Here is a 25,114-nt window from a genome sequence, read left to right as displayed (position 1 = left end):
ACGTGACACTTCTGGGCTTTGGTATCTCAAAACCTAGGCAAAAATGATGTAAATATTACACATGGCATTGGCCATGAATTAATGTTACAAATTTATGTTGTGATTTCCCAGATTTGGATAAATAGCATATAATGTAATCGCTTTGTTCCCATAATGTTTGACATCAATCAAACCAGGAGCAGTCTAACTTGTGTTCAGTTCAGACCAGAAGATCAGGGACTAAAATCGTTGCTGCCAATTCCATGAAAGTGTAATCATGTTCCCCACTTACTCCCCCATTTCTCTCACGCATGCTATTAATATGTCCAGTCCCTGATTCTCGGGGGAATCTACAGTAGCCAATTAATTTGCCTGCACATCTTTAGGATGTAACAAGAAGCTGGAGTACTAGGGTGTCATGTGATTTCACGAAGAGCATGCAGACTCCATATAGATAGCACCCAAAATCAGAATTCAAACCAGGTAACTGAAGCTGTCAGCAGTGTTATTGTTATGATCTGCTTTGGTGTTATTTCTGTGGCCTTCCTTCGCTGGGTTGCTGACAAAGGTGTATGTTTCTGTAGCTGTTTCAGTTAATCTTCCTTGGAGATACAACCTCAACCAAGATTCCTTTCACTATTGATGTGTTCAGGACCTTCTAATCAAATACCCACCCCAATCCTCTGTCTTTCCCCCGATGTCTGGCTCTGCACACTTTTCTTTCCACTCCCAACCACGATACACTCTCCTGCCAACAACCTTCTCTCTCTGGTCCGACCCTAAAGTCAAGTCTTGATGCTCTTTCCAACGCACACCTCACTTTGCCAGCTTTCTCCACACAGCATTAAATATGGTCTCGTGCACACTGGAATATCCTGATCTATTAAACAGATCAAACCTCATGGTGGGTCCCACAGGATCCTTAATGCACAGAGAGATCTTGTGGTGTAAGTCCATAGCTTTGTGAAAGTATCAACACAAATGAGTGGTAAAGAAAGTGGAGAGCATACTTGCTTTCATCAGTCGGGGCATCGAGTTTAACAGTTGGGAAGCCATGTTGCAGCTGTATAAAACTTTCCTGAGGATACATATTGAATATTGCATGCAGTTCCGGGCTGATGCATTGCAGGATGTTTGTGGAGGCTTTAGATAGAGTGCAGAAGGAGTTCACCAGGATGTTGCCTTGATTGGAGTGTGTTAGCCTTGAGGAGAGTTGGACAAATGTGAATTGTTTTCTCTGGAGCGTTGGAAGCTGAGAGATGACCTGACAGAGGTTTATAATATGGTGCGAGGCATTGATATGGTAGATATCCAGATACTTTATTCCCGAAGGTGACATTGTCTAGTATTAGAGCGCATAGATTTACAGTGCGAGGGAGAAAGTTGAAAGGACATTTACGAGGCAATTATTTTTACACAAAGAATGATAGGTGCCTGGAACGCGCTGCCAAGTGAGAGAGACGGTAGCAACATTAAAGAGGCATTTAGACGGGCACGTACATAGGCAGGGAATAAAGGCAGATGTGATTAATTTAGTCTGAAGAAGTGTCTCGACCCGAAATGTCACCCATTCCTTCTCTCCAGAGATGCTGCCTCACCCGCTGAGTTACTCCAGCATTTTGTGTCTACCTGTGATTAATTTAGATTGTGATTGGCACAGATATTGTGGGCTGAAGGGCCTGTTCCTGTGCAGTACTCTTTTATTTTCTATAAATTACAGCCCACTTCCCTAAACCCTTCATGAAACTTCACGGTAATGGGAAAATCTAAGATACAGTAATTAGCAGTAAAATAGCACTGGAAAGAACGCTGTCAATTATATTCTGTAGTCTGTACTTTACCCGTCTAAGTTCATATGCAGATTTTTAATTCATGGCTGCAGCATACAGCTGGGTGAGAAATGACAGTATCTATTTAGCAAATGTTTGGCAGAAATTGGAAGAATAATTAACAAAAGCATGAAATTAACCTACGAACAGACTGAGAAAAATACTACTGCCAGCCAAGGTTCTGAATGGATGCCATGTAAGCTGCTTTCATCCTTCATCTGCCCAAAGTATCTTCCAAATCTCTCCATACAAAGCTTCACGGAGAATCCTAGTCAAAGTGGATGTTAATCAAACTAATATATTCTGCAAATACCTTCCAAGTTGCCTACTTGAAACTCTTCTGTTAATTTGTCCAATACTGCGCTGCGCTAATCTCCCTTCTTTATTCACGTTTCACTAAAAACAACATTTAAAACAAAAAGGCAACATTGCAAACCAGCCAATTGCAGTTGCCAAATGAAAAGAGCTGCATGGTTCCCATCACCCTGCCGTGCTCATACTTTTAATTGATTTTCTAACCTGTCAGTCCAGTGCATGATGAGTTTTGTCACATTTCATCTGGGTTACTAATTGAGAATATAGACCAAGAGCAGAGGAATTGCATCTATTAGCAAAGGGTTTGTGTTCAACAATAGAAAGGATTGTGGAACTTTTCTGTCCCTTCCCATGCTGAGGAAGGGATGCCAGGTTGTGATGGCTAGCGGAGATGGTCCTCAGCCTCAACAACTTCTCCTCTGACTCCTCCCACTTCCTCCAAGTGCAAGACGTAGCTATGGGCATCCGCATGGGCCCCAGCTTTGTAGGGAATGTTGAACAATCCCTGTTCCAGGCGTACACTGACCCTATCCCCGAACTCTACCTCCGTTATATTGTTGACTGCATTGGTGCAACCTCCTGCACCCATGCAGAACTCATGGACTTCATCAACGTCACAACCAATTTTCATCCTGCACTCAAATTTACTTAGACCATCTCCGACAACTCCCTCCCTTTTCTTGATCTCACAGTCTCCATCACAAGAAATAGACTATTGACCGACGTCTATTACAAACTGACTGACTCCCATAAGTATCTCGACTACACTTCTTCCCACTGTGAATCTATGATCATCTCCGCCTCAGCATCACTGATGTATGCTGGGGTGTTAACTCCAACTCGCTTTCTAAAGTCTATGTGACGTTGAGGGAGAGGTTGTTTTGATTCCATGTTACTAAGCTCTCTATTTCTTTCCTGTACTCTGTCTTGTCATAGGTTAAGATGTGACCCGCTGTGGGTGTGTCATGTGCAAACTTGTAAATGTAGATGGAACAGAATTTGCCTGATCATAGGGAGTATAAGAAGGGGCTGAGAACGTTGCCTTGTGGGGTGCCGGTGTTAAAAATGATCATGGATGATGTATTATCACCTCGCATTACAAAATACAGTCCCGGGATGGCGGGACTGGCATATGATGTAAGAATGGATCGACTGGGCTTATATTCACTGGAATTTAGAAGGATGAGAGGGTTTCTTATAGAAACATATAAAATTCTTAAGGGATTGGACAGGCTAGATCCAGGAAAAAAAATCCCCATGTTGGGGGAGTCCAGAACAAGAGGTCACAGTTTAAGAATAAGGTAAGGCCATTTAGGACTGAGATGAGGAAAAACCTTTTTCACTCAGAGAGTTGTGAATCTGTGGAATTCTCTGCCACAGATGATAGTGGAGGCCAATTCACAGGATGTTTTCAAGAGAGAGTTAGATATAGCTCTTGGGGCTAACAGAATCAAGGGATATGGGGAGGAAGCAGGAACGGGGTACTGATTTTGGATGACCAGCATGATCATATTTAATAGCGGTGCTGGCTCGAAGGGTCGAATGGCCTACTCCTGCACCAATTTTCTATGTTTCTATGTTTCTAAGTCAAGGATGCAATTGCAGAGATGGATACTGAGTCCTATGTTCAGGAGTTTGATATTGGTCCAACTTCCAGCAATACACAAACTGCTGGAGGAACTCCATGGATCAAGCGGTATTTGTGGATGGTAAGGAACATTTCAACCTTACTTTCCATTCCCAGTTGCAGCTCAACCCACCAGCAGATTGTGTGTTGTTCCAGATTCCAGCATGTGCAATCTCATGTGCCTCAATGTCGCTCCAACTTCAATATTGATGTTGGCATTGGGCCCCTTTATCACCAGCTGAAATGTTGACCTGTGGCCACTCATTGCTGGCATTCACCATGCAACAGCATCATGGTCTTTGTGGCTTGGTATGGCTGATCACCTTCCTACCTTTAGCCCCACTTCTCAATCCAAGGATTTCACGACAGATGTGAGAAATTCCTCTGAAGCAGTTTTGTTCCATTTATAATATGTTGCTTCCTCGGTTCTCTCAATATTGGCTTTCCCGTCACGTCCAGACCTTTTCTACCACAGCCAGACTAGTCTCAATTTCCCTTTGTTCCGTGATGGTTAATATCTCAGCCATGCTTCCAACTAGCCTCGCTTTGTTGCGATATCCCATCCAGTATATTTTCTCTATCCTCTAATCCCCTTCAGACTATTGTAGATGGCTCCTTATGGCCACTGCACCATGTCAGATTCATTCCCACACTGCTGCCCCTGACGTCCCACATTCTCATTCCAACCTCTGCTGTAGCTGGTCCTCCAAGATTTTCACCGCTCCTTCCTCTGGGGAGCAAATAGAAAGAGATGCTTGTCAGGACTCAGCAGATAGTTGTTTATACCACCGTCCCGATTGGATTTTGTAGTCTAGTTTTGTTCTAAGCTAATAGGGACAAATCATCATGCTAAGGAACACGCAGTTTCAATCCTCCCAGCCAATGCTTACAGAGGTAAAGCAGTAGAGTTGCTGCCTTACAGCACCAGAGAACCGGGTTCGATCCTGGCTCTGGGTGCTGTCTGTGTGTAGTTTGTACATTCTCCCCATGACCCGTGGGTTTTAGCCGGGTGCTCCGGTTTCCTCCCGCACTCCAAAGATGTACAGCTTTGTAGGCTAATTGGCTTCTGTAAATTCTAAATTGTCCCTAGTGTGTAGTATAGTTGCTAGTTTATGGGGTTATCAGTGATCGATGCAGACTCTGTGGGCCAAAGGGCCTGTTTACGTGCTGTGTCTTTAAAGTCTAATGGTAGCATCCAGACCATAAGCGATTTGATTCAAGGGCTGGACTTGCTATCCCAATGAATGCTCCCAGTGAAATTTCTACATTGATATTGGTATATTATTTTTATGTGCACTGAGATACAGTGAAAAACCTTGCCCTACTTAAAATGCAGACAGATCATTTTATACATGAATACAACAGTTAGTGCAAAAGAAAAAAATAAATAAATAATGCATAATATAGTGTTGAACCTACAGAGAGAGTGCAGAGAAAATATGCAGCAACGAGATGGGTTATAAGATTGTGGCTACCTACATCCTTAGATTTATTAGTCGGATAACAGCGTAGAAGAAAATATTTTTGAATCTAGTGGTACATGCTTACAAGCCTTTATATCTTCTGACCAAATAGAGAGTGGAGAAGAGAGAATGATGGGAATGCGAGTGGTCCTCGGTTATGTTGTTAGCTTCCATGAGGCATCGTGAAGTATAGATTTAGTCGATGGTGGGGAATCTGGTTCACATAAAGAGCTGACTATGGTGGATTTTGTTGAAATTGGTAGTAGTTGTTGGGGACATGCTAAATTTCCTGAGTCTTCATTGGAACTAGAGGTATTAGTGTCCTTCTTTGCCTGTTTCACTGATGCGGTTTGCTTACTTTGATGCAAAGGTTGTTTCATTGATCAATCCATTTGTATGGTGGAAACACAACTACATTAAACAGGGTAAAATACATATTGCTGGAAGAATTCAGCGGGTCAGATAACATTGTGAGGGAAATGGACAGCTGACGTTTTGGGTCAAGACCCCTCTCATCAGACACTAAAGCAGAGATATGGGGTTTGGAGGGAAAGATAGATCAGCCATGATTGAATGATGGAGCAGACTTGATGGGCCAAATGGCCTAATTCCGCTCCTATCACTAATGACCATATGACCTTATGATGAACATGGTCTCTCCATTTCCCGCAAATGCTGCCTCATCCACTAAGTTTCTCCAGCAGTTTATTTTTTTTACTCACAATTCCAGCATTTGCAGTCTCGTGTGTCCTGACTTTAAGTAGAAATCATTGTTGGGTGTTCAAGTTTGAATCTCTCCCGCCCTCACCTGAGGCCGGCCAGGTTTCTCTGCCATCCTGTCTCCAATCGAGTTAAAATCAAAGCTTAAATCCCCAATTTTATTTTTTTTTATTTTTTATACAAGCTACTGTTAAAAAGGTGTATAGTGGGCAAAAGCTAAGCTAAAATAAGATGATTATCATGTGTAAGAAGGAACTGTAGATGCTGGTTTAAACCAAAGGTAGACACAAAATGCTGGAGTAAACTCAGGGAGACAGGCAGCATCTGTGGAGAGAAGGAATGGGTGACGTTTCGGGACGCGACCCTTCTTCAGACATTTTACTATCATGCTTGTTTTGGTAATGCTTTTATCCATTTCTGTCTTCTCTCTTTTTTGTGCATACACTTCCACCCTCACAGTTTAATTATGCAGCAAAAGCCGGAGGAACGGTCCTTCTTTTGCACAACGAATAATCCTTCAAGCCAAACGATTTGATGTACAAATGCCATACATTTGGCACCAAATAATGTGTGGGTAGAAACAGCTTAATGAGTGAATTATAGTTGCAGTTAGATTTTTGGAAAATCTAATTACCTGGCTGAAAAATTGCTAAGCAGGTTTCCTGGTCCTTTGGGACTTATTTTCTCTCACCCTAAGCTTCTAAAACAATCAGGACGCAGTCTGAATAGACACCAAAGCATTTGCATGATATTATTCTCCTTGTAAGTGAAAGGATCAATTCTTATGTCCGGCTTCTTGCTGTTGATAGAACATTAGACTTCTTTTTTAACATGTTCTCTTTGAGTTCTTTTCTATACATTGAATGCATTCGTGTTTTCAAACTAATTCAGTTTGGAGAATACACATACCTGTAGGCATCCACAATAAAAGGCTGGATTGTTTCACACTTACAATGATTATACTGAAATAAAAATGCCTACTGGGAACCAATAAACCTCTTATTTAGCACTAAACAGGATTAAAGTTAGTCCTGGCATTCAATAACTTTCCATATATTAACGATGAAAGAAGGAGGGGAGGTAAGGTCAGTTTGAATTTCTTCTTCAATCCCGTGGAGGTTCAGTAATTGAACTGTTTAGATTGTTAGCCACTAATAATTTGCTCCTAACATGATTGGGGTATCCGTGTCCACAATGTGCTGACTGGGGAATTTTCGGCATTCTTCTGAATGCGTTGATCTGTTGCATTTTCAACAGCTAATCAGAGAGCTAAAATTCCAGTAAGTAGTTGACTTAGTCACATTTTCCATTCAATTAGATTGCTGGTACATGTGGTAAGAACCGTGAAATTGTAGTGTCCTTGTGGAATAAACATTTGGGCAGAAATTTTCACCATTTTCCAATTGTTTATTCTGGTATTACAACTGTAGAGAAAAAGCCTTGGAAGGAATTCAAAACGTAGTTCTCAGTTTGTTGGCAATGTTTTCTTTAGCAAAGATTTTAACTCCAGTTTAACTTAAACTGCTGTAAATACATAACGGGTCAAGAAGCATCTGTGCATGGAGAAATGTAGAAACATTTCCAGTCAATGACATTTAACCAGATGTAAATATACGGAACTGCTGATGATGGGTTACAAGAAAAAAAGAAACTAAGTGCTGGAGTAACTCAGCGGGGGTCAGGTAGCATCTTGGAGAAATGTGTATGAAGGAACTGCAGCTGCTGGTTTAAACTGAAGATAGACACAAAATGCTGGAGAAACTCAGCGAGAAACTCAGGCAACATCATTGGAGAGAAGGAATGGATGATGTTTCGGACCCGAGTTACTCCAACATTTTGTATCTAGCATCTTGGAGAACATGGATACGTGATGTTTCAGGCCTAGACCCTTCTTCAAATTGACGTGGGATCCTGAGCCGTAATGTCACCTATTTATGTTCTTCAGGGATGCTGCCTGCTAAGATACTCCAGCACTTTGTCTTTTTTTTTACATTTGTACCATGTGATTGTTGAACTGAAATAGTAACTCTGTATATTTGTCTGTGAATACTGCATGATCTGCTGATATTTCAAATATTAAGTAAACATTAGCAACATTAGCAAAATTTGCAGATGATACAAAGCTGGGTGGCAGTGTGAACTGTGAGGAGGTTGCTATGAGGGTGCAGGGTGACTTGGACAGGTTGGGTGAGTGGGCAGATGCGTGGCAAATGCAGTATAATGTGGATAAGTGTGAGGTTATCCACTTTGGTGGCAGAAACAGGAAGGCAGATTATTATCTGAATGGTGGCAAGTTGGGGAAAAAGGGGAAGTACAACAAGATCTGGGAGTCCTCATTCATCAGTCACTGAAAGTAAGCATGCAGGTACAGCAGGCAGTGAAGAAAGCTAATGGAATGTTGGCCTTCATAACAAGAGGAGTTAAGTGTAGGAGCAAGGAAGTCCTTCTGCAGTTTTACAGGGCCCTAGTGAGACCACACCTGGAGTATTGTGTGCAGTTTTGGTCTCCACATTTGAGGAGGGACATTCTTGCTATTGAGGGAGTGCAGCGTAGGTTCAAAGGGTTAATTCCCGGGATGACGGGACTGTCATATGTTGATAGAATGGTATGGCTGGGCTTGTATACTCTGGAATTTAGGATGAGAGGGGATCTTAATGAAACATGTAAGATTATTAACGGATTGGACACGCTAGAGACAGGAAACATGTTCCCGATGTTGGGGAAGTCCAGCACCAGGGGGCCACTGTTTAAGAGTAAGGGATAGGCCATTTAGAACAGAGATGAGGAAAAACATTTTCACCCAGAGAATTGTGAATCTGTGCAATTCTCTGCCTCAGAGGACGGTGGAGGCCAATTCTCTAGATGCTTTCAAGAGAGAATCAAGGGATATGGTGAGAAGGCAGGAGCGGGGTACTGATTGTGGATCACATTGAATGATGATGCTGACTCGATGGATGGAATGGCCTCCTCCTGCACCCATTGTCTGTTGTCTATTGTCCATTGTCACAGATTAGCTTTTGAATTGGCATTACTATGTGTGTGCCTGGGGTGTCACTAATGTGGGCACTGTTGCATTTATTGCTCATCTCTGTTTTTGCTGAACTTCTTTAACTGATGTAATACTTGTGATGGTCATGCTTTCCCAATGGCATCACTGGGAAATACTGGAATAGCATCCATTGATGATGCAGATTTAGTGATTGATGCCCACTTTGAGATGGTGCGTGATTAGGATGGTCTAGGAGCAGGCACTTGGATCCACAATGTCTGTGTGAATATTGTGAGTAGCTTGGAGATGTTATTCACACAACACATAAGCACTGAAGAAGGATAGACACAAAATGCTGGTGTAACTCAGCGGGACAGGCATCATCTTTGGAGAGAAGGAATGGGTGATGTTACTGGTTGAGACCCTTCGTCTGAAAAACGCCATCCATGGGTGATGTTACTGGTTGAGACCCTTCATCTGAAAAACGCCATCCATTCCTTCTCTCCAGAGATGCTGCCTGACCCGCTGAGTTACTCCAGCTTTTTGCATCTATCTTCGGTGTAAATCAGCATCTGTAATTCCTTCCTGCACATATGCTCTTGTTCATCGTGGCAGAGATGACAGGCAAGGAAGGTGTGCTTAGAAGAGCCATTGGTAACCTACTCTAATCATATCTCACAGCCATGCAACATTATCCTTCCTATACCCTTATGATGTGGTCACAGTATACTGACATGCAAATGTAGAATTACAATTATTCGCACGTTAGGGTGTATCATTCTGGATCTGGCCCACTGCTTGATCTTTCCACCCGTAATCCCACCTCCCGCCCATATTTACTGTTAACTTCTCTGCCACACAAGGCAGTGGAGGCCAAATTCACTGGATGTTTTCAATTGAGAGTTAAATATAGCTCTTAGGGCTAATGGAATCAAGGGATATGGGGAGAAAGCAGGAACGGGGTACTGATTTTGGATGATCAGACATGATCATATTGAATGGTGGTGCTGGCTCGATGGGCTGAATGGCCTACTCCTGCACCTATTTTCTATGTTTCTAACTTGTACTAAATACAGAAGGTTGTACAATCAGACCCTCCAATTCTCGGAGGTGTCTCACAATACAGAGCTGTCTCTACACTGCATACAGACCTCTTGGGATTTGGATCCTGAGGCACCATTCCCAGAACTCTCAAATGGTCAAGGATTGAGTCCCTGACTTCACATCATTACGCCGATGGCGAGTCCATGTGCAAACAGCTGACCTCCAGTTTGCTGTGACTTTAGTTTAGTTTAGTTTAGAGAAACAGGCCCTTCCCCGCACATTAACATTATCCTACACACACTAGAGACAATTTACAATTATACCAAGCCAATGAACCTACAAACTTATTGGTCTTTGGAGTGGGGGAGGAAACTGAAGATATCGGAGAAAACCCACGCGGTCACGGGGAGAACGTACAAACTCCATACAGATAGCACCCGTAGTCGCGATCAAACCTGGGTCTCCGCACTGCAAACGCTGTAAGGCAAACTCTAACTCTGCGTCCTAACTTCTATCCTTAATGTTCGATTGGAAAACCCTGAGCAGCTAGCAGCAAGATTCCACTCAATATGACTTCTCCGCAGAGCGAGGTGTGATGCTCTGATTGAACAGAGCTGATGCTTGGAAAACATTTAAAGAACACATTCCAAATGAACACATATTGTTGTCAAATAAAATCTCCACTGGAAATGTGGTACAAAGGTACAGCCATCCAACATGTTAAAGATAGCATTAAATTATAAGGGTATAATATCACAATATTTTTTAGTGTAATAAGCCTGAAGAATTGTGTGGGAAGGAACTGCAGATGCTGGCTTAAACCGAAGATGGACACAAAAAGCTGGGGTAACTCAGCGGGCCAAGCAGCATCTCTGGAGAGAAGGAATGGGTGACGTTTCGGGTCCATTCCTTCACTCCAGCGATGCTGCTTGTCCCGCTGAGTTATCCCAGCTTTTTGTGTCTGTCTAAGCCTGGAGCATTGTTTGGCTAAATGGAAATTTAGCAGCCTGGTCCCCTCAAAGATTAAAAAGAGTGCAGGAACTAGAGGCTTGGCAAGAAAGGGAGCATCAAAGTCCGATCCCTGCCAAGTCTAAAGAGAGCAAAGGAATCGGAGCCACAGTGAATGAAAAGGAGTACAGAAACCATGGCTCTTGCGTGTCAACAAGAGCAGGAGAACGAGGCCCTGGTCTGTTAAAGGGAACATGGTGACTGGGGACAGGTAAAGGGAAGTGGGCATAAGTGAGCTGAACCATCAAGATTTCTAGATAGAGAGACGGTGTTAAAGAACACGTTCCAAATTGTCAAATAAAAGCTCCATCAGAAATGTGGTACAAAGGTACAGGCATGTAACATCTCGCAACATGTTAAAGATTCTAAATGACTTTCAATCTGAAGAAGGGTCTCAACATGAAATGTCACCTATTCCTTCTCTCCAGTGATGCTGCTTGTCCTGCTGAGTTACTCCAGCATTTTGTGTCTATCTTTGGTTTAAACCAGCATCTGCAGCTCCTTCCCCTGAAGATTTCTGAATAATTGGATAGCGAATTATCAGAGAAGAGTGAGATAAGGCCTTGCTACAATTACACAGGTCTGAGGTGAAACCATACAGTATATCTGTTTACTCCATAAGCAAGGAAGTGTATACTTGCTTTTCAGGTTTATTGGATTGTTATTTGGGATAGCAATATATTGTATGAGATTGAGAAGAGTTTATTTTCTCCCGAGTTCAGAAGAATACAGTGAGCTCGATGAAATTCAAAAATCTTATAAAACTTCTTGACAGAGAAGATGCTATGCGATTGATTTATTGGATCTATTATAAAGAAATTCACATCAAGATTTCAAAGATTAGCCACTTAGAACTGCAGTGATGAGAGACTTCTTGACTCAGTGTGCTATAAATGTTTGCAATTATCGACATTGGATAACTGTTTTCTAGAGATAACATCAATAAGTTCTTGTTTACAGTGGGAATTAAGGGATTTGTTTAGGATGGGGAGGAAATGTTGCACATATAGTTTAACCGTAATCTTTTTATTAATTACATGGATAGGATAGGTTTGAAGGGATATGGACCAAATGCTGGCAGGTGGGATTAGTGTAGCTGGGACATGTTGGCCCAGTGTGGGCAAGTTGGGCCGAAGGGCCTGTTTCCACACTCGTTTCTCTGGGAAACGTCTTCTCATTTTGCACTGTACAACTGTTGCTTTGCAAGATGACAATAAAGGTTGATTGATTGATTGATTGATGACTCTTAAGCTTGATAAATTCCATGGCATATTTCCTACATCCATCAGGTTCCTGAACCGACCTGCACAAATAAACTGAAAATGCCATTTCACACTTATTTTCCGTTACACTAATTTTAAAATTCTCTAAGCTTACTTTCAGAAACAAAACAATCAGTTTCTAGTGATATAGTATGGAAACAAGACTTTAGACCTATCGATTTCATGCGGAGCATTGATCACCCATTCACTCTCGTCGTATGTTATCCCACTTTTTTTATCTACTCCTTGCACACTTGTGACAATTTACAGAGGCCAATAAACTTAAAAAACGCCACATCTTTGGGATGTGGGAGGGAACCAGAGCACCCAAAGGAAACCCACGCAGTCACAGGATGAGTGTACAAACTCCACATGGAACGCACCCAAGGTTAATATCGAACTTGGGTCTCTGGCACAGCGAGGCAGCAACTCTACCAGCTGTGTTTTATGTAGGTTATGCATACACTTTTACACAATGCCAAGCTGGGCAAGGCTACCACTTACAGTCACTTCATTCTAAATATATAAGAAGCAGTGCAATTTATTTCCTGTGTTCTGGAAACTCTAATAGCATTTCATCAGGTTCATCAAGACTTTTGTGCGGCAAAGTCGAAGACCTCCATCCTTGGGAACTTTTTCAGGTTTCATTAGAATTCTGGGTGTATAAATAAAGGATAAAGGTGGGAATATACATTAAAATAGGCCTGGATAGAGTGAATTTGGAGAAGATGTTTCCACTGGTGGGAGAGTCTCGGACCAGAGGCCATCTCCTCAGAATAAATGGACGGAGCTTTAGAAAGGAGATGGGAAGGAATTTCTTTAGTCATAGGGTGGTGAATCTGTGGAATTCATTCCCACCAATGGCTGTGGAGGCCATGTCAATGGATATTTTTAAGGCAGAGAATGACAGATTCTTGATTAGTAAAGGTGTCAGGGCCTATGGGGCGAATGCAGCAGAATGGGGTTGAGAGGGAAAGATAGATCAGCCATGATTGAATGGTAGAGTAGGCTTGATGGGCTGAATGGCCTAATTTTACTCCTGGAACTTATGAACATAAAAAAAGTGTATATCATTGAGGACATTTACATTCTAAGACACTATACAAAGGATTCACTATTGCTGCGGTCTGAATTGACCAACATTTGGTTTAGATCTGCCTTTGTCAAGTCATTCAAATTGAGGTTTGTGTAATCTTTTGCTCTATTTTTACACTTGGCCTTCATGAATCAGATAAATCATTGTTGGTTTTCATGTACAAGATATTATTATACATTATTGTGAATGTTCCAAGAAGAAGCTGTGGCTGACAAGTCATTTCCTGACTGTCAATGGGACTGAAATTTCACTGAGCTAAAAAGAAAAGAAATGAGTGAGTGAAGGTCTAACGGAGAGGTTAATGTAAACTAATCTAACTCTATGATCAATGGAAGAGATTAAGATTCTGTACTCTACACATTCTGTCCTATGCCATCATGATATTTGATCCAAAAAGCCCCTCCAAGCTTATACTTGTGAGTTCTAAAGTTGCACAACAAAAATTAACTGAAGATTGATTTTAAATCTTTAATTCCAAGTAGTTTTAATTGTATCATTTCTGTCGACTCTTCCAGCTTGCAAAGATCAGCAGTGGAGTATTCAATTTTAAAAGGCGGTACCTTCACAAGAATGCTCAGTATTGAAAAGAGAAGTTACACTTTTAATTCCTCCATCGTATTTGTTTGCACTGACAAGGCTGATGTAGATTTATTCTGGCAAGATGATTACCCCATCTATAGATTGCCAGCTACTGAGTTGCCTTGACTGCTGCCATGTGTTCCGATGAAGGGTCTGTGTTGTTCCCAGTTTCGCCCATCCACACAGCTGGAGCAGAAAGGCCTCTGGGGGCACATTTCACAATGCCCCGGCAAATATTTCAATGTATGATTGTAATTATTCCCCTCAAGCAACGCCCCTCCCATTCAAAATCTTGAAGAACCCTGTGTTCATTTGGGGAAGTTAAACTAACCCTGCGTGCAACCATTATGTAAAATCCACCTCGATGATTCAGTGATTTGCTTTTCTAATCAGAGGGGGCAATCGCTTGCAATTTTTCTAGCGAGATATTTAAATCCAGATTGTAAAGAAAATACTGCACAGGTGAAAATCTTGCAGCTGCACCAACTATTTCCAATTAGAAGATGTAAATAGTCATTGTAAAGCAGACACCAACGTGGATAGCATTTTTGAACCTCATAGTGCAAGGATAACAGGTTTGAAGGTTTCTGGGACTGGAGCAATGATTGAACTTTAGCATTAATGCAAAGTGATTGACACTGAACCACCAGCTCCTATTATATCCAGCCTGATATTGTGTTCCATTCCGCTCAATAGAAAGCAGAGTTGGAAAAGTGGTTATTGATTTGTTGTCACTCGTTTTATGATTTGCGTTAACATTTCTCATTTCATAAAGCGAGGCCACTAGACTCATCGAGTCCAAACGGGCTGTCAGGGTTTTCCAATTGCACCAGGTTTCCTGATATACTGCTCACTCTCAAATGCTCATCTACTTTCCCCTCCACTCCCAGCACAGCCCCTCCTCAGCTCGACCACCATCCACCGTCACCAGGGCAATCTCACAGAGGCTAATTAGCCAGCCTCCTAGCACATCTGGATGTGGAAGGAAAGCAGCAGTGCTAATTAATTGATTTGTTTTAAACAGAGACATTTTTATTTCATTTCTGCTTGCTTAAGGTGCTTGTGGCGGATAGTGACCCTGATAGTGAGGGAAGTGGACATGTATTGAGTACAAATTACCACTGGTAGAAATTAGCACAAAATGTCTACATTTTCATATCATACTGAGCCTAGAACATGGAGCAGTACAGCACAGGAGCAGATCCTTTGGCCCATAGTGTTTGCGCTGAACATGATGCCAAGTTAAACCAATCTTCTCCGTATGTCTCCATTCCCTGCACATCCATGTGCCTATCTAAAAGCCTCTTAAATGCCACAATAGTTTATGTGTCCACCACCTTCCTTGATGGGACATTCCATCGCATTCTGTCTAAAAAAATACCTCGCGTAAATCCTTTTGACTTTCTACCTCTGACTTTTAAAATTATGCCCTCTGGTCTTTGACATTTTAACCCTGAGGAAAAAAGATTCGGACTTTCTACCTTATTTATGCCTTGCATAACTTTAAATACTTCTATTTGGCCTCCACTCAACCTCTGACACTCAAGAGAAAACAATCTGTTAGTCCAATCTCTGCTGTTAGCTCATACCCTCTTATCCAGGCTGTATTCTGGTTAACACTTTCTGCCCTCTAAGGACTTTAGAGAGTGAGATACAGCATGGAATTAGGCCACTAAGTTTGCACCAACCAGCGATGACCCATACATACTAACACTGTCCAACACACTATGAACAATATACAATTTTATCAAAACCAATTAACCTATATGTCTTTAGAACATGGGATGAAACCGAAGCAGCTGGAGAAAAACCAGCGTTCCCAGGGAGAGCATACAAACTTAGTACAGACAGCACCCATAGTCAGGATCGAACTCGGGTCTCTGGCACTGTAAGGCAGCAACTATACTGCCACACCACTTTGCCGCCCAAAGCCACACTCTCCAAAGCCTCCACATCCTTCCTGTGCAATGGGGCAATCAGAATTGCACACAATACTGCAAATGTGTTCTAACCAAAGTTTTACCTGCCTTCCTGACTCTAATAGTCTGAATATCTGAAGAAAGGTTTTGGCCCGAAACATCACCTATTTCCTTCGCACCATAGATGCTGCTGCACCCGCTGAGTTTCTCCAACATTTTTGTGTACCTTCTAATAGTCAATATTTGGATTTAGAAATATCTTGTCACGTTTGTGTGATGTCATTTAAATAAAGTGAACTCAGTAACAGAATGGATAGTTGCTTCCAATAACACCATATTATCCTTTGTTTTAATTTAACCTCCAACAACATAAAACACAGTGCATTGCAGAATTCTTTAGCTGGGATTAATTGCTTGAAGAAACACTTACATGCAAGATCTACTTTCGGGAGGTAGATCATCATGTCTAGGGCATCAAAAAATGTTTTGTGAGTGTTTCTCAGCTTGAGTAGAATTCACATGGCCTGAGTCAAGTATGCCTGATTTCTTCAAATGTACAATTAGGTACATGCATCTCACAGTTAATATTTATGAAGTAGTTTGCAATTAACTAGATTTATGCCATTAAAAGGTCACAGCTACAAATTACAGGCATTTTAGAGTAGATAAAATTATCCGGTAAGTCATTAAATTTATTTGTAGAGTAAAAGCAAAGCTTTCTTGTAGGATATTTCTCACCCTTATTATTTAACGTATTGTGATTTCCTTAATATGTTGCTTCTAACTAATTTTCTTCTCAGTGTTTAGTGTCAAAATAAATATACGTATGAATAATTACCCAATGGCCTTCCACCAATTACTGATTTTATCTCAGCTTCGCTGCATTTGTAGTTTTACATTTTGATGAATTAAAATGAATATTTCAGTGACCATTTCAATGTTTTATTGAAGGGTGCTATTTTTGAAGCTCTCCAAGTTGTCTGGCTTTTTATCAGTTTGAAGGTCACCAAAAGTTCATTTTCTTGGCGCACAATGCAGTTTTATAGCAAGACACTGCTGAGCAGAATCACCAACTTAACTTTTGTTTACTGTACTAGGTACATTTTTGGAGATTTGGTCAGTAACCTGCTTTGTCATTATCATAGGTTTTAGAGTTTGCTTGTGGATTTCTTTCCTCCGAGTGGCAAAATTATGAATAATGCTTGAGTGCTTCATTTAGGTACTTTCTCTCCTAATTATGGGCGGCACGGTGGCGCAGCGGTGGAGTTGCTGCCTTGCAGTGCTTGCCACATCGGAGACCCGCGTTCGATCCCGACTACGGGTGCTGTCTGTGTGGAGTTTGTACGTTCTCCCCGTGACCATGTGGGTTTTCTCCGAGATCTTTGGTTTCCTCCCGCACTCTAAAGACGTACAGGTTTGTAAGTTAATTGGCTTGTTATAAGTGTAAATTGCCCCTAGTGTGTGTAGGATAGTGTTAAGGTGCGGGGAACGCTGGTTGGTGCAGACTTGGTAGGTCGAAGGGCCTGTTTCCGCACAGTATCTCTAAAAGTAAAACTTAAAAAATTAAAAAAACTAAAACTGCTTTTTTTTCTCTCTCTTTTCTCTTTTAGAGGCAGTTGGCTTCCCTTGTGATCAGGGTGGGACTGTTGGCTATCTGGGGTGCCACTTTACTCGGTCTTCGCTTGTACTGGATGGGGAACAAGCCACCGAGCTTCTCCAACTCTGACAACCCGGCGGCAGACTCGGACAGCTTGCTGGCACGCACTTTGACCTTTCATTACTTGCCAGCAGCAAACTTCTGGCTCCTGCTGTGCCCCGACACTATGAGCTTTGACTGGTCAATGGATGCTGTGCCTTTCATAAGAACAGCCAGCGATTGGAGGAACCTGCACACTTTGGCATTGTTTGTTGTGTTACTGCTGCTCACCCATACCAGCCTGAAGGGTTCTCCAAATGACAGGGCATGCAATGGAAAAACAGTGATGAATGGCAAACAGAATACAAATGGGCACAGCTGCCACTCAACAATGGAGCATGGGAACAACGAACAGGGTTTTTATTTTCTACAACGAACTGACCACTTTTTCAAGAGCGATTTAATTCAGGGGCCACCGACGGCTCAGAACATATTAATTTTCTCCTTATCGCTGCTTATCGTGCCATTCTTGCCCGCTACGAATCTTTTCTTTTACGTTGGATTTGTGATCGCAGAGCGAATCCTTTACATTCCAAGCATGGGATTCTGTTTACTAGTAACGTTGGGCATTAGGACCCTCTCTCTCAGAATGAAGAAGAGAATCTTTAAGAGCATGATCTTATATGCAGCCATTGCTTTAATCATTTTATATGGGTTGAAAACCATAACAAGGAACAGAGACTGGCATGATGAGGAAATGTTGTATAGATCAGGAATAAAGGTGAACCCAGCCAAAGGTAATCACATTTTGATCTTAAATAATGGATCTTGATGTTAAGATGAAGTGTCTCATTTGAACAAATTCAAGCAACAACTTGAACAACTGCTTTCTTTTCCTGGCAGCATGGGGTAACCTTGGGAATGTTCTGAAAAGCCAAGGGAAAGTTTTGGAAGCTGAAAAGGCCTATAGAAATGCCTTGTACTATCGTAGCAACATGGCTGATATGCTTTATAATTTGTAAGTATGCATGACTCAACAGCTGGCCTTTTTCCTAACCAGGTCAATTATAAAAGTTGCAATAAAAGGAACTATTGATCTATTTTTGTGACACAGATATTGTTTACTGGTACAATGAATCGCTGTAGCAGTGTTTAATTAATCCTTCCCTTCCCCCCCTCCCCTATCCTGGCCAGAAAGCAGCATTTCTTCATCGATTAAACAGAAACAAATTCAACTACTTTATTAGTTTATTAAAACCTCAAATGACGCTTGTGATTGGCACGCGGTGCTTTTGCAGTTAAGGTTGCAATGAGAGCAAAGGTACCATCTGTGAAACTAAGTTTGCAATGAGCAAAGTATAAATGTAAAAGAGACCCTTACTCCTTTTACAGTGAGGTGCATGCAGTAAAGGGCCTGTCCCACCAGCATGCGATTGCATGCATCCAGCGCGACCGAAAGTGGTCGCTTCAGGCGTAAGGCCTCGCAGGGCCGGTCCCAATTCGAACGCGGAGTCTTATGGAGTTGTGCGGGGCTGGTCCCGACATCAAACTCACCAATCAGCTGGGCAGGGGGCGGGCCGACTGAATTTGGACGTCGGGCGGTGACGTCATCATGCAACGGCACGCCGGGCAGTGACGTCATCGCGCAACGCCATGTGCTAGGCGTATGACGTCAAGACGCTGCGTACGACGTCAAGACGCTGCATACGCCCGTCGAGGCGCTGCATACGGCCTCAATGCGGCTGCGGGCCGACAGGCCGTTGTTGTGCGGGATTTTCAGACCGTGCAAGATTTTTAGAGCCCCGCATTATGTCGGGACCAGCCCCGCACAACTCCATCCGCCTCCGTCGATCGAAGTGGGACTGGCCCTACAAGGCTATATGCCTCAAGCAACCACGTTTGGTTGCGCTAGACGCATGCTATTGCATGCTGGTGGGACAGGCCCTTTACAAAGCACTCTTTGGTTAGATGGGGATCTGTCATGCAGGACTTACTCCTGCTGTGGTTTCTCAGTGTTCTTTGCTTTGTAACAATACAGGCCAACTTGCTTCTTGGGCTGAAGGTAGACACAAAGAGCTGGAGTAACTCAGAGGGACAGGCAGCATCTCTGGGGAGAGGGAATGGGTGACGTTTTGGGTCGAGACCCTTCTTCAGACTGAAAGTCACGGGAAAGGGAAATGAGAGATATAGACGATGATGTAAAGAGATATAGAACAATGAATGAAAGATATGCAAAAAAGTAACGATGATGAAGGAACCAGGCCATTGTTTGCTGTTTGTTAGGTGGAAAAGAGAAGCTGGAGCGACTTGGGTGGGGGAGGGTTGGAGGGAGGGTGAATGCAGGGGTTTCTTTCAGTTAGATAAATCAATATTCATACCACTAGGTTGTAAGCTGCCCAAGCAAAATATGAGATGCTGTTCCTCAGAAGTGGGCTTCTCTTCATCACAGCCAGGCAGTGTCTGTAAGATCTTAGTATACTTGTGGCTATGGCTGTCAGCAAATATGATCATATTTCACTTTTGCAATGGCCTTGAATTGTACAACAAGTTAGTCAGTGACTGAGAGATCTCATGCCTTCGATAAAACGAATCGCACTGATATTGATGTATGTGTTGTGCATTGTCAGCACTTTCAAACCTATGTTCTCCTCTATTGACCTTCTTAATATGTAATGTAAATACAGGGTAAATAAATCTAACACTGATCATTTCATTCAATTCTGTTGGAGACATTTTTTTTCAAGTCCTCTTTCATTTTCTGTTATGTTCATTCCATCTGCTTTCAAAAATTATAAATGGATTTAAATAGCAACAATCAAAAAAAAATTATATTGTCGCTTTAATGTGGACTAAATATGCTGGTGCCGACTGCACAATATAAGCTATGAAGATTCGCCACTGGCATCTGGTATAATTGACCAAGAAGGATTGTACTCTCAGTTTGAGTTTAAGGGCAATGTGACCTAAATTTATTAATTTTATTTTTTGTGTGTTAGCCGAAATAAGTCTTGTCTATCCTAGCTGAATTCAACGATGCCATGCCAGAGAGCTGAAAATCCAATATTTGTTTGCTATATCTTACATTAAAGTTGCCTTTTCTCATCCAGCTGTGAGGCATTGGTCAGGGAACATACTGATTCAGATTGATGTGCATTCAGTGGGATTGGTATTGATAAAATGGATTACACCTGCACTCATGCATAAACTCATCCAAACTCACACATACACACGCTCCAACATACACATATCCTCTCACTCGCTCATTCTTGTACTCACTCACACACCGTATGTACAAACACATGCTTGCAAATCCAAAGATGGACACAAAATGCTGGAGTAGCTCAGCGGGTCAAACAGCATCTCTGGAGAAAAGGAATAGGTGACGTTGCGGGTCGAGACCCTTCTTCAGACTTCTCGACCCGAAACATCATGTATTCCTTTGCTCCAGAGATGCTGGCTGACCTGCTGAGTTACTACAGCATTTTGTGTCTATCTTTGGTGCAAACCAGCATCTTCAGTTCCTTTACACATTTTGCTTGTAACTCCATATGCGCACACACACCCACATTCGTTGCAAGGATTCGGATGTCATCTGTTTCCGCCATTTCACCCTTTTCTCCCAGAGAAATGTGAACCAATGCGTTCCCCTGAACCATGACCTCCTGTGCCTCTCCATGCATATTCTTTGTCATTGCTCCTTCATTCATCTGCATCTTAAGGAGGTGGCCTCTCATCTCACCTGAGCTTTCAGATTTCCCCCTCCTGATTTCTAATGTTCACAACACAAATTACTAATCTCCTACGTACCACTACAGGTCTCACGGAAATTGTTCTAGATTATCCAACTACAAGAAAGTTTCTCCATCTGCCTATGTACTTAAAATAGATACAAATGATTCAGGTCAAATCAAAGTGTATGGCTATTAACCCCAGCACTGACATAGCAACGGTACTATTTGCCCCTGGTTACCAGTCCGAACATATTAATCATTTGCAGCCCTTTGCACTGACTGCATACTAAAGATTCTGCAGCTTTTCACAGTTCTATAAATGAAATCGGGAATGCTGTCAGTTCTACAGAAACCTAGAATTAAAATTAATCTCTCTCTACTGAAACCATACTAAAATCACAAAAAGGAATGCATGGTGCATGCATTTTTTCCAGTCTTATGTATTTCTGGGCACAGTTGATTATTGGTGCAAATTGTGGGTTTTCAACTGTGATAAAAAAATAAATGTGAATACACTTACATGCATTTAGACTATGTCATTTAGACAACAGCCAGGAAGGGCATAATTGCTGTGAGCTGGCTACAGGGATTGGAATTTTCTATCTATTATGTTGTGCTGCTCAACTACATCATCTATTTATAAACTGAGGAAACATAACAGATTATATTTCTTTAATAACAAATCCAGATATTGTATTGTTTCCTGAATACGGAAATGATTAATACTGAGAAACTGCAGCAAAATTGCATTGTGTTCTGTAGTTTGTAGACTAAATGCCTCGATCCCACAACTCATTACAAGGTGTGGTTTATTAGAGTTACATATTATTGACAAGATTATTCAAGTACTTAATCACAACGTAATTAAACAAATTAACATGTCATTAACCTTATTTCACCACACCTTTAGTTACATGGTAAATTTTGTGATATAGCCTGATATTTAATTAATAGAATAATTAAAGTATTGTAATGTTTACAGCAGCAAATTTATTGGTCTATATGAGCTTCCTCCCATTCTAAGTAATCTTAATTACCATTTTTCTCATGTATTTATCCAACTGCCCGCTAAATCCTTCAATGTTAACCACCTCAACTAATCCAGAAAGTAGTAGGTTCCATATTTTAACCACTTCAATCATTAGTTACTGTATTCCTTATTTAAACCAGGTTATGGCACGATAATACGAGCTTGTTGTGATATTCTATTGAACATTGGACACCTATTCAGAAAAATGTTAGTTACTATCATTGCAGTTTATTATAATTAGTGCAATAATGTATCATTCTATTTTCAATGATAAATGAACAATGAATGATGTATTATCATGTTGAAAGAATTAGTGTATCTGTGGAAAAGATCTGAACACAAATGCAAGTAGCGGACCGGTGGCGTAACGGTAGATGCAGAGGTCTGGGTTCAATCCTGATTATGGGTGCTTGTCTGTACGGAGATTTACGTTCTCCCCATGACCTGCGTGTGTGTTTCTCCGAGATCTTTGGTTTTCTCCCACACTCCAAAGACGTACAGATTTGTAGGTTAATTGGCTTGGTAGAAATGTATAAAGGTAAAATTGTCCCTAGTGTGTGTAGGGTAGTGTTAATGTGTGGGGATCGCTGGTTGGTGCAGACTCCGTGGGCCAAAGAGTCTGTTTCCACGCTGTATCTCTAAATTAAACAAAACAAAGCAAATGTAAGTAATCCTTGTACTGATTTTCTGATGGTCTGATGTTTACCTTACATTATATCAGCAATCAATAAGATGTAAGAGCTGCTAAAGTAATCAGAAAACACAGCCCTGAAACTGTAAATTTAAGTATCAGGGTCACAGACTTTCCTGAGTGCAGACACCTCTGCTGTCCATCAACAGTAACTCCTCTGAAAATAAATAGATCTCATCTCTCTGATCACTTTGCTCCATTAACCCATACCTCTCAATCCATTCGTGCTACTTTGAAGAACCTGCTGTTTTTTAATATAACACTTCTCTCTCATTGATTTTCGGCATTTCTATCTTTGATTTTGAATACGTTTCCCACTGTGCACAGACTCTGCTCTCATTTCTTGTTTTGATTAGTCATTCTTGACAGTAAGTTATCTATTCACGTTTTGCAAATGTATCTTTTCCTGGTTTTCTGGAGATCCACAAGGATGAAGAATGCTCTAGCAAGCAGAAAAGGCACAGCAGATATTAATTAGGCTATTAGTTTCCTGCCCAGATATGCTCAAATATCAAATTACAAGCTAGATATTCATTAACATGTTGTCCTATTGGCTTCATAATGTTGAACAGCTATCGGTAATGCCAAATATGTATCATTAGATTGAATCCCAAGTCAACAAGCTCCAATGTGTGAAGAAAGGCTGAGCCTATTATGAGTGGAATTTAGAAGAATGATATTTCTGAGGGGATTGATGGGTGGTTGCTGAGAGGATATTTCCCCTTAGTTTAATTTAGTTGAGTTTAGAGATACAACACGGAAACAGGCCCGACGGCCCACTGAGTCTATGCCGACCGGTGATCCCCGCAGATTAACACTATCCTACACACACAAGGGACAATTTACAATTAGACCAAGTCAATTAATCTACAAACCTGTACGTCTTTACAGTGTGGGAGGAAACCGAAGATCTTGGATAAAGCCCAAGCTGGTCATGGGGAGAACGTACAAACTCCACACAGACAGCAGCTGTAGTCTGGATTGATCCCGGATCTCTGGCGCTGCAAGTGCCGTAAGGCAGCAACTCTACCACTGTGCCACGGCGCCACAGTTTTGTGGGATTATCGAGAACTTGGGATCATCCTTTGAAAATCAGAGCTCAAATATTTAGGATGGAAATGAGGAAATTGATTTCTCCCAGGAAGTTAGCTTAGTTGAGAGATATAGCACAGAAACAGGCCCATCAGGCCACCAAGTCCACAGCGATCAGTGATGCTGGCACACTAACACTATCCTACACCCACTAGAGACAATTCACAATTATCTAAAGCCAATTAACCTACAAACCTGTATGTCTTTGTAGTGTGGGAGGAAACCCACGCAGGTCACAGGGAGAACATACAAACTCCATACAGACAAGGACCCGTAGTCAGGATCGAACCAGTGTCTGTGACGCTGTAAGGCAGCAACTCTATTGCTGAACCACCCTGCTGTCCCCGAGACCCTTTGGAATTTTCTAACACAGAAATCTGTGGAGGTGGCGTCATTGAATATAGTTGAGGTGGAGATTGTCAGACAATCAACAATCAAGGGTGTTAAAGGGCATGGGGAAGCGGTGGGAAAGTCATGTGGATTCAAGCCTGGAGCAGTCGTAATTATATAGGATGGTGGAGCAGGCTTGAGGGGTGATTGCTCTTCTGCACCTGTTTCATGTTTTTACTGATAAGAACAGACTCAAAAGCTTGTGTTTCACTCTAAAACACTCTATTTCCAGAAGTTCCATGTCATTTGACAGTCTTATTTGTATAATATAACGGTATTTTTTTGAAAGGCAAACTAACCTTTTGTGTCATGATAAACAATGAAACTGCAGGTACACAAATCCCACCATACTAAATACTGTCGGACTCTAAATATAGTGATGTTTTAACGTGATAGCAATCAGCTCATGATGGCTTCAGTTCTCTAAGCAGTTTCTCTGGGTATATGTGTCACAAAACTCAAAATATATGTTAGCACATTTATTAAGAAAACAAATTCACCACCACATGTTGTTGAAAAAAAGACAGGAAGCGCTGGAGTAACTCAACGGCACAGGCAGCATCTCTGGAGTACGGGGATATGTGATGTTTGATGTCAGGATTCTACTTCTTCACAATTACTGCATGTTGTGAGTTGGCAGTTAAAAAAAAAAAAATTATAGAGCATTGTTTATGCATCGAAAATGTACCAAAATACTCCACAGAATTATTAGCA

General features: G+C 41.7%; 1 protein-coding gene across 2 annotated transcripts in view; it reads left to right on the top strand.

The window, feature by feature from the left end:
- The window catches only part of LOC129706449 (protein O-mannosyl-transferase TMTC2-like), a 172,698-nt gene that overhangs the window by 82,777 nt on the left and 64,807 nt on the right, over positions 1 to 25,114 (top strand). For both annotated transcript variants that reach the window (XM_055650758.1, XM_055650759.1), the window contains 2 exons: positions 17,441 to 18,263; positions 18,370 to 18,484. In XM_055650758.1, the coding sequence (XP_055506733.1) occupies positions 17,441 to 18,263; positions 18,370 to 18,484 (938 nt within the window). The remainder of the gene's footprint in view (positions 1 to 17,440; positions 18,264 to 18,369; positions 18,485 to 25,114) is intronic.

The sequence above is a fragment of the Leucoraja erinacea genome, chromosome 19, assembly GCF_028641065.1.
Source record: "Leucoraja erinacea ecotype New England chromosome 19, Leri_hhj_1, whole genome shotgun sequence".
Taxonomy (NCBI): domain Eukaryota; kingdom Metazoa; phylum Chordata; class Chondrichthyes; order Rajiformes; family Rajidae; genus Leucoraja; species Leucoraja erinaceus.
Note: the sequence above shows the minus strand (reverse complement) of the source record. Positions and strands in the feature narration are given on the sequence as shown.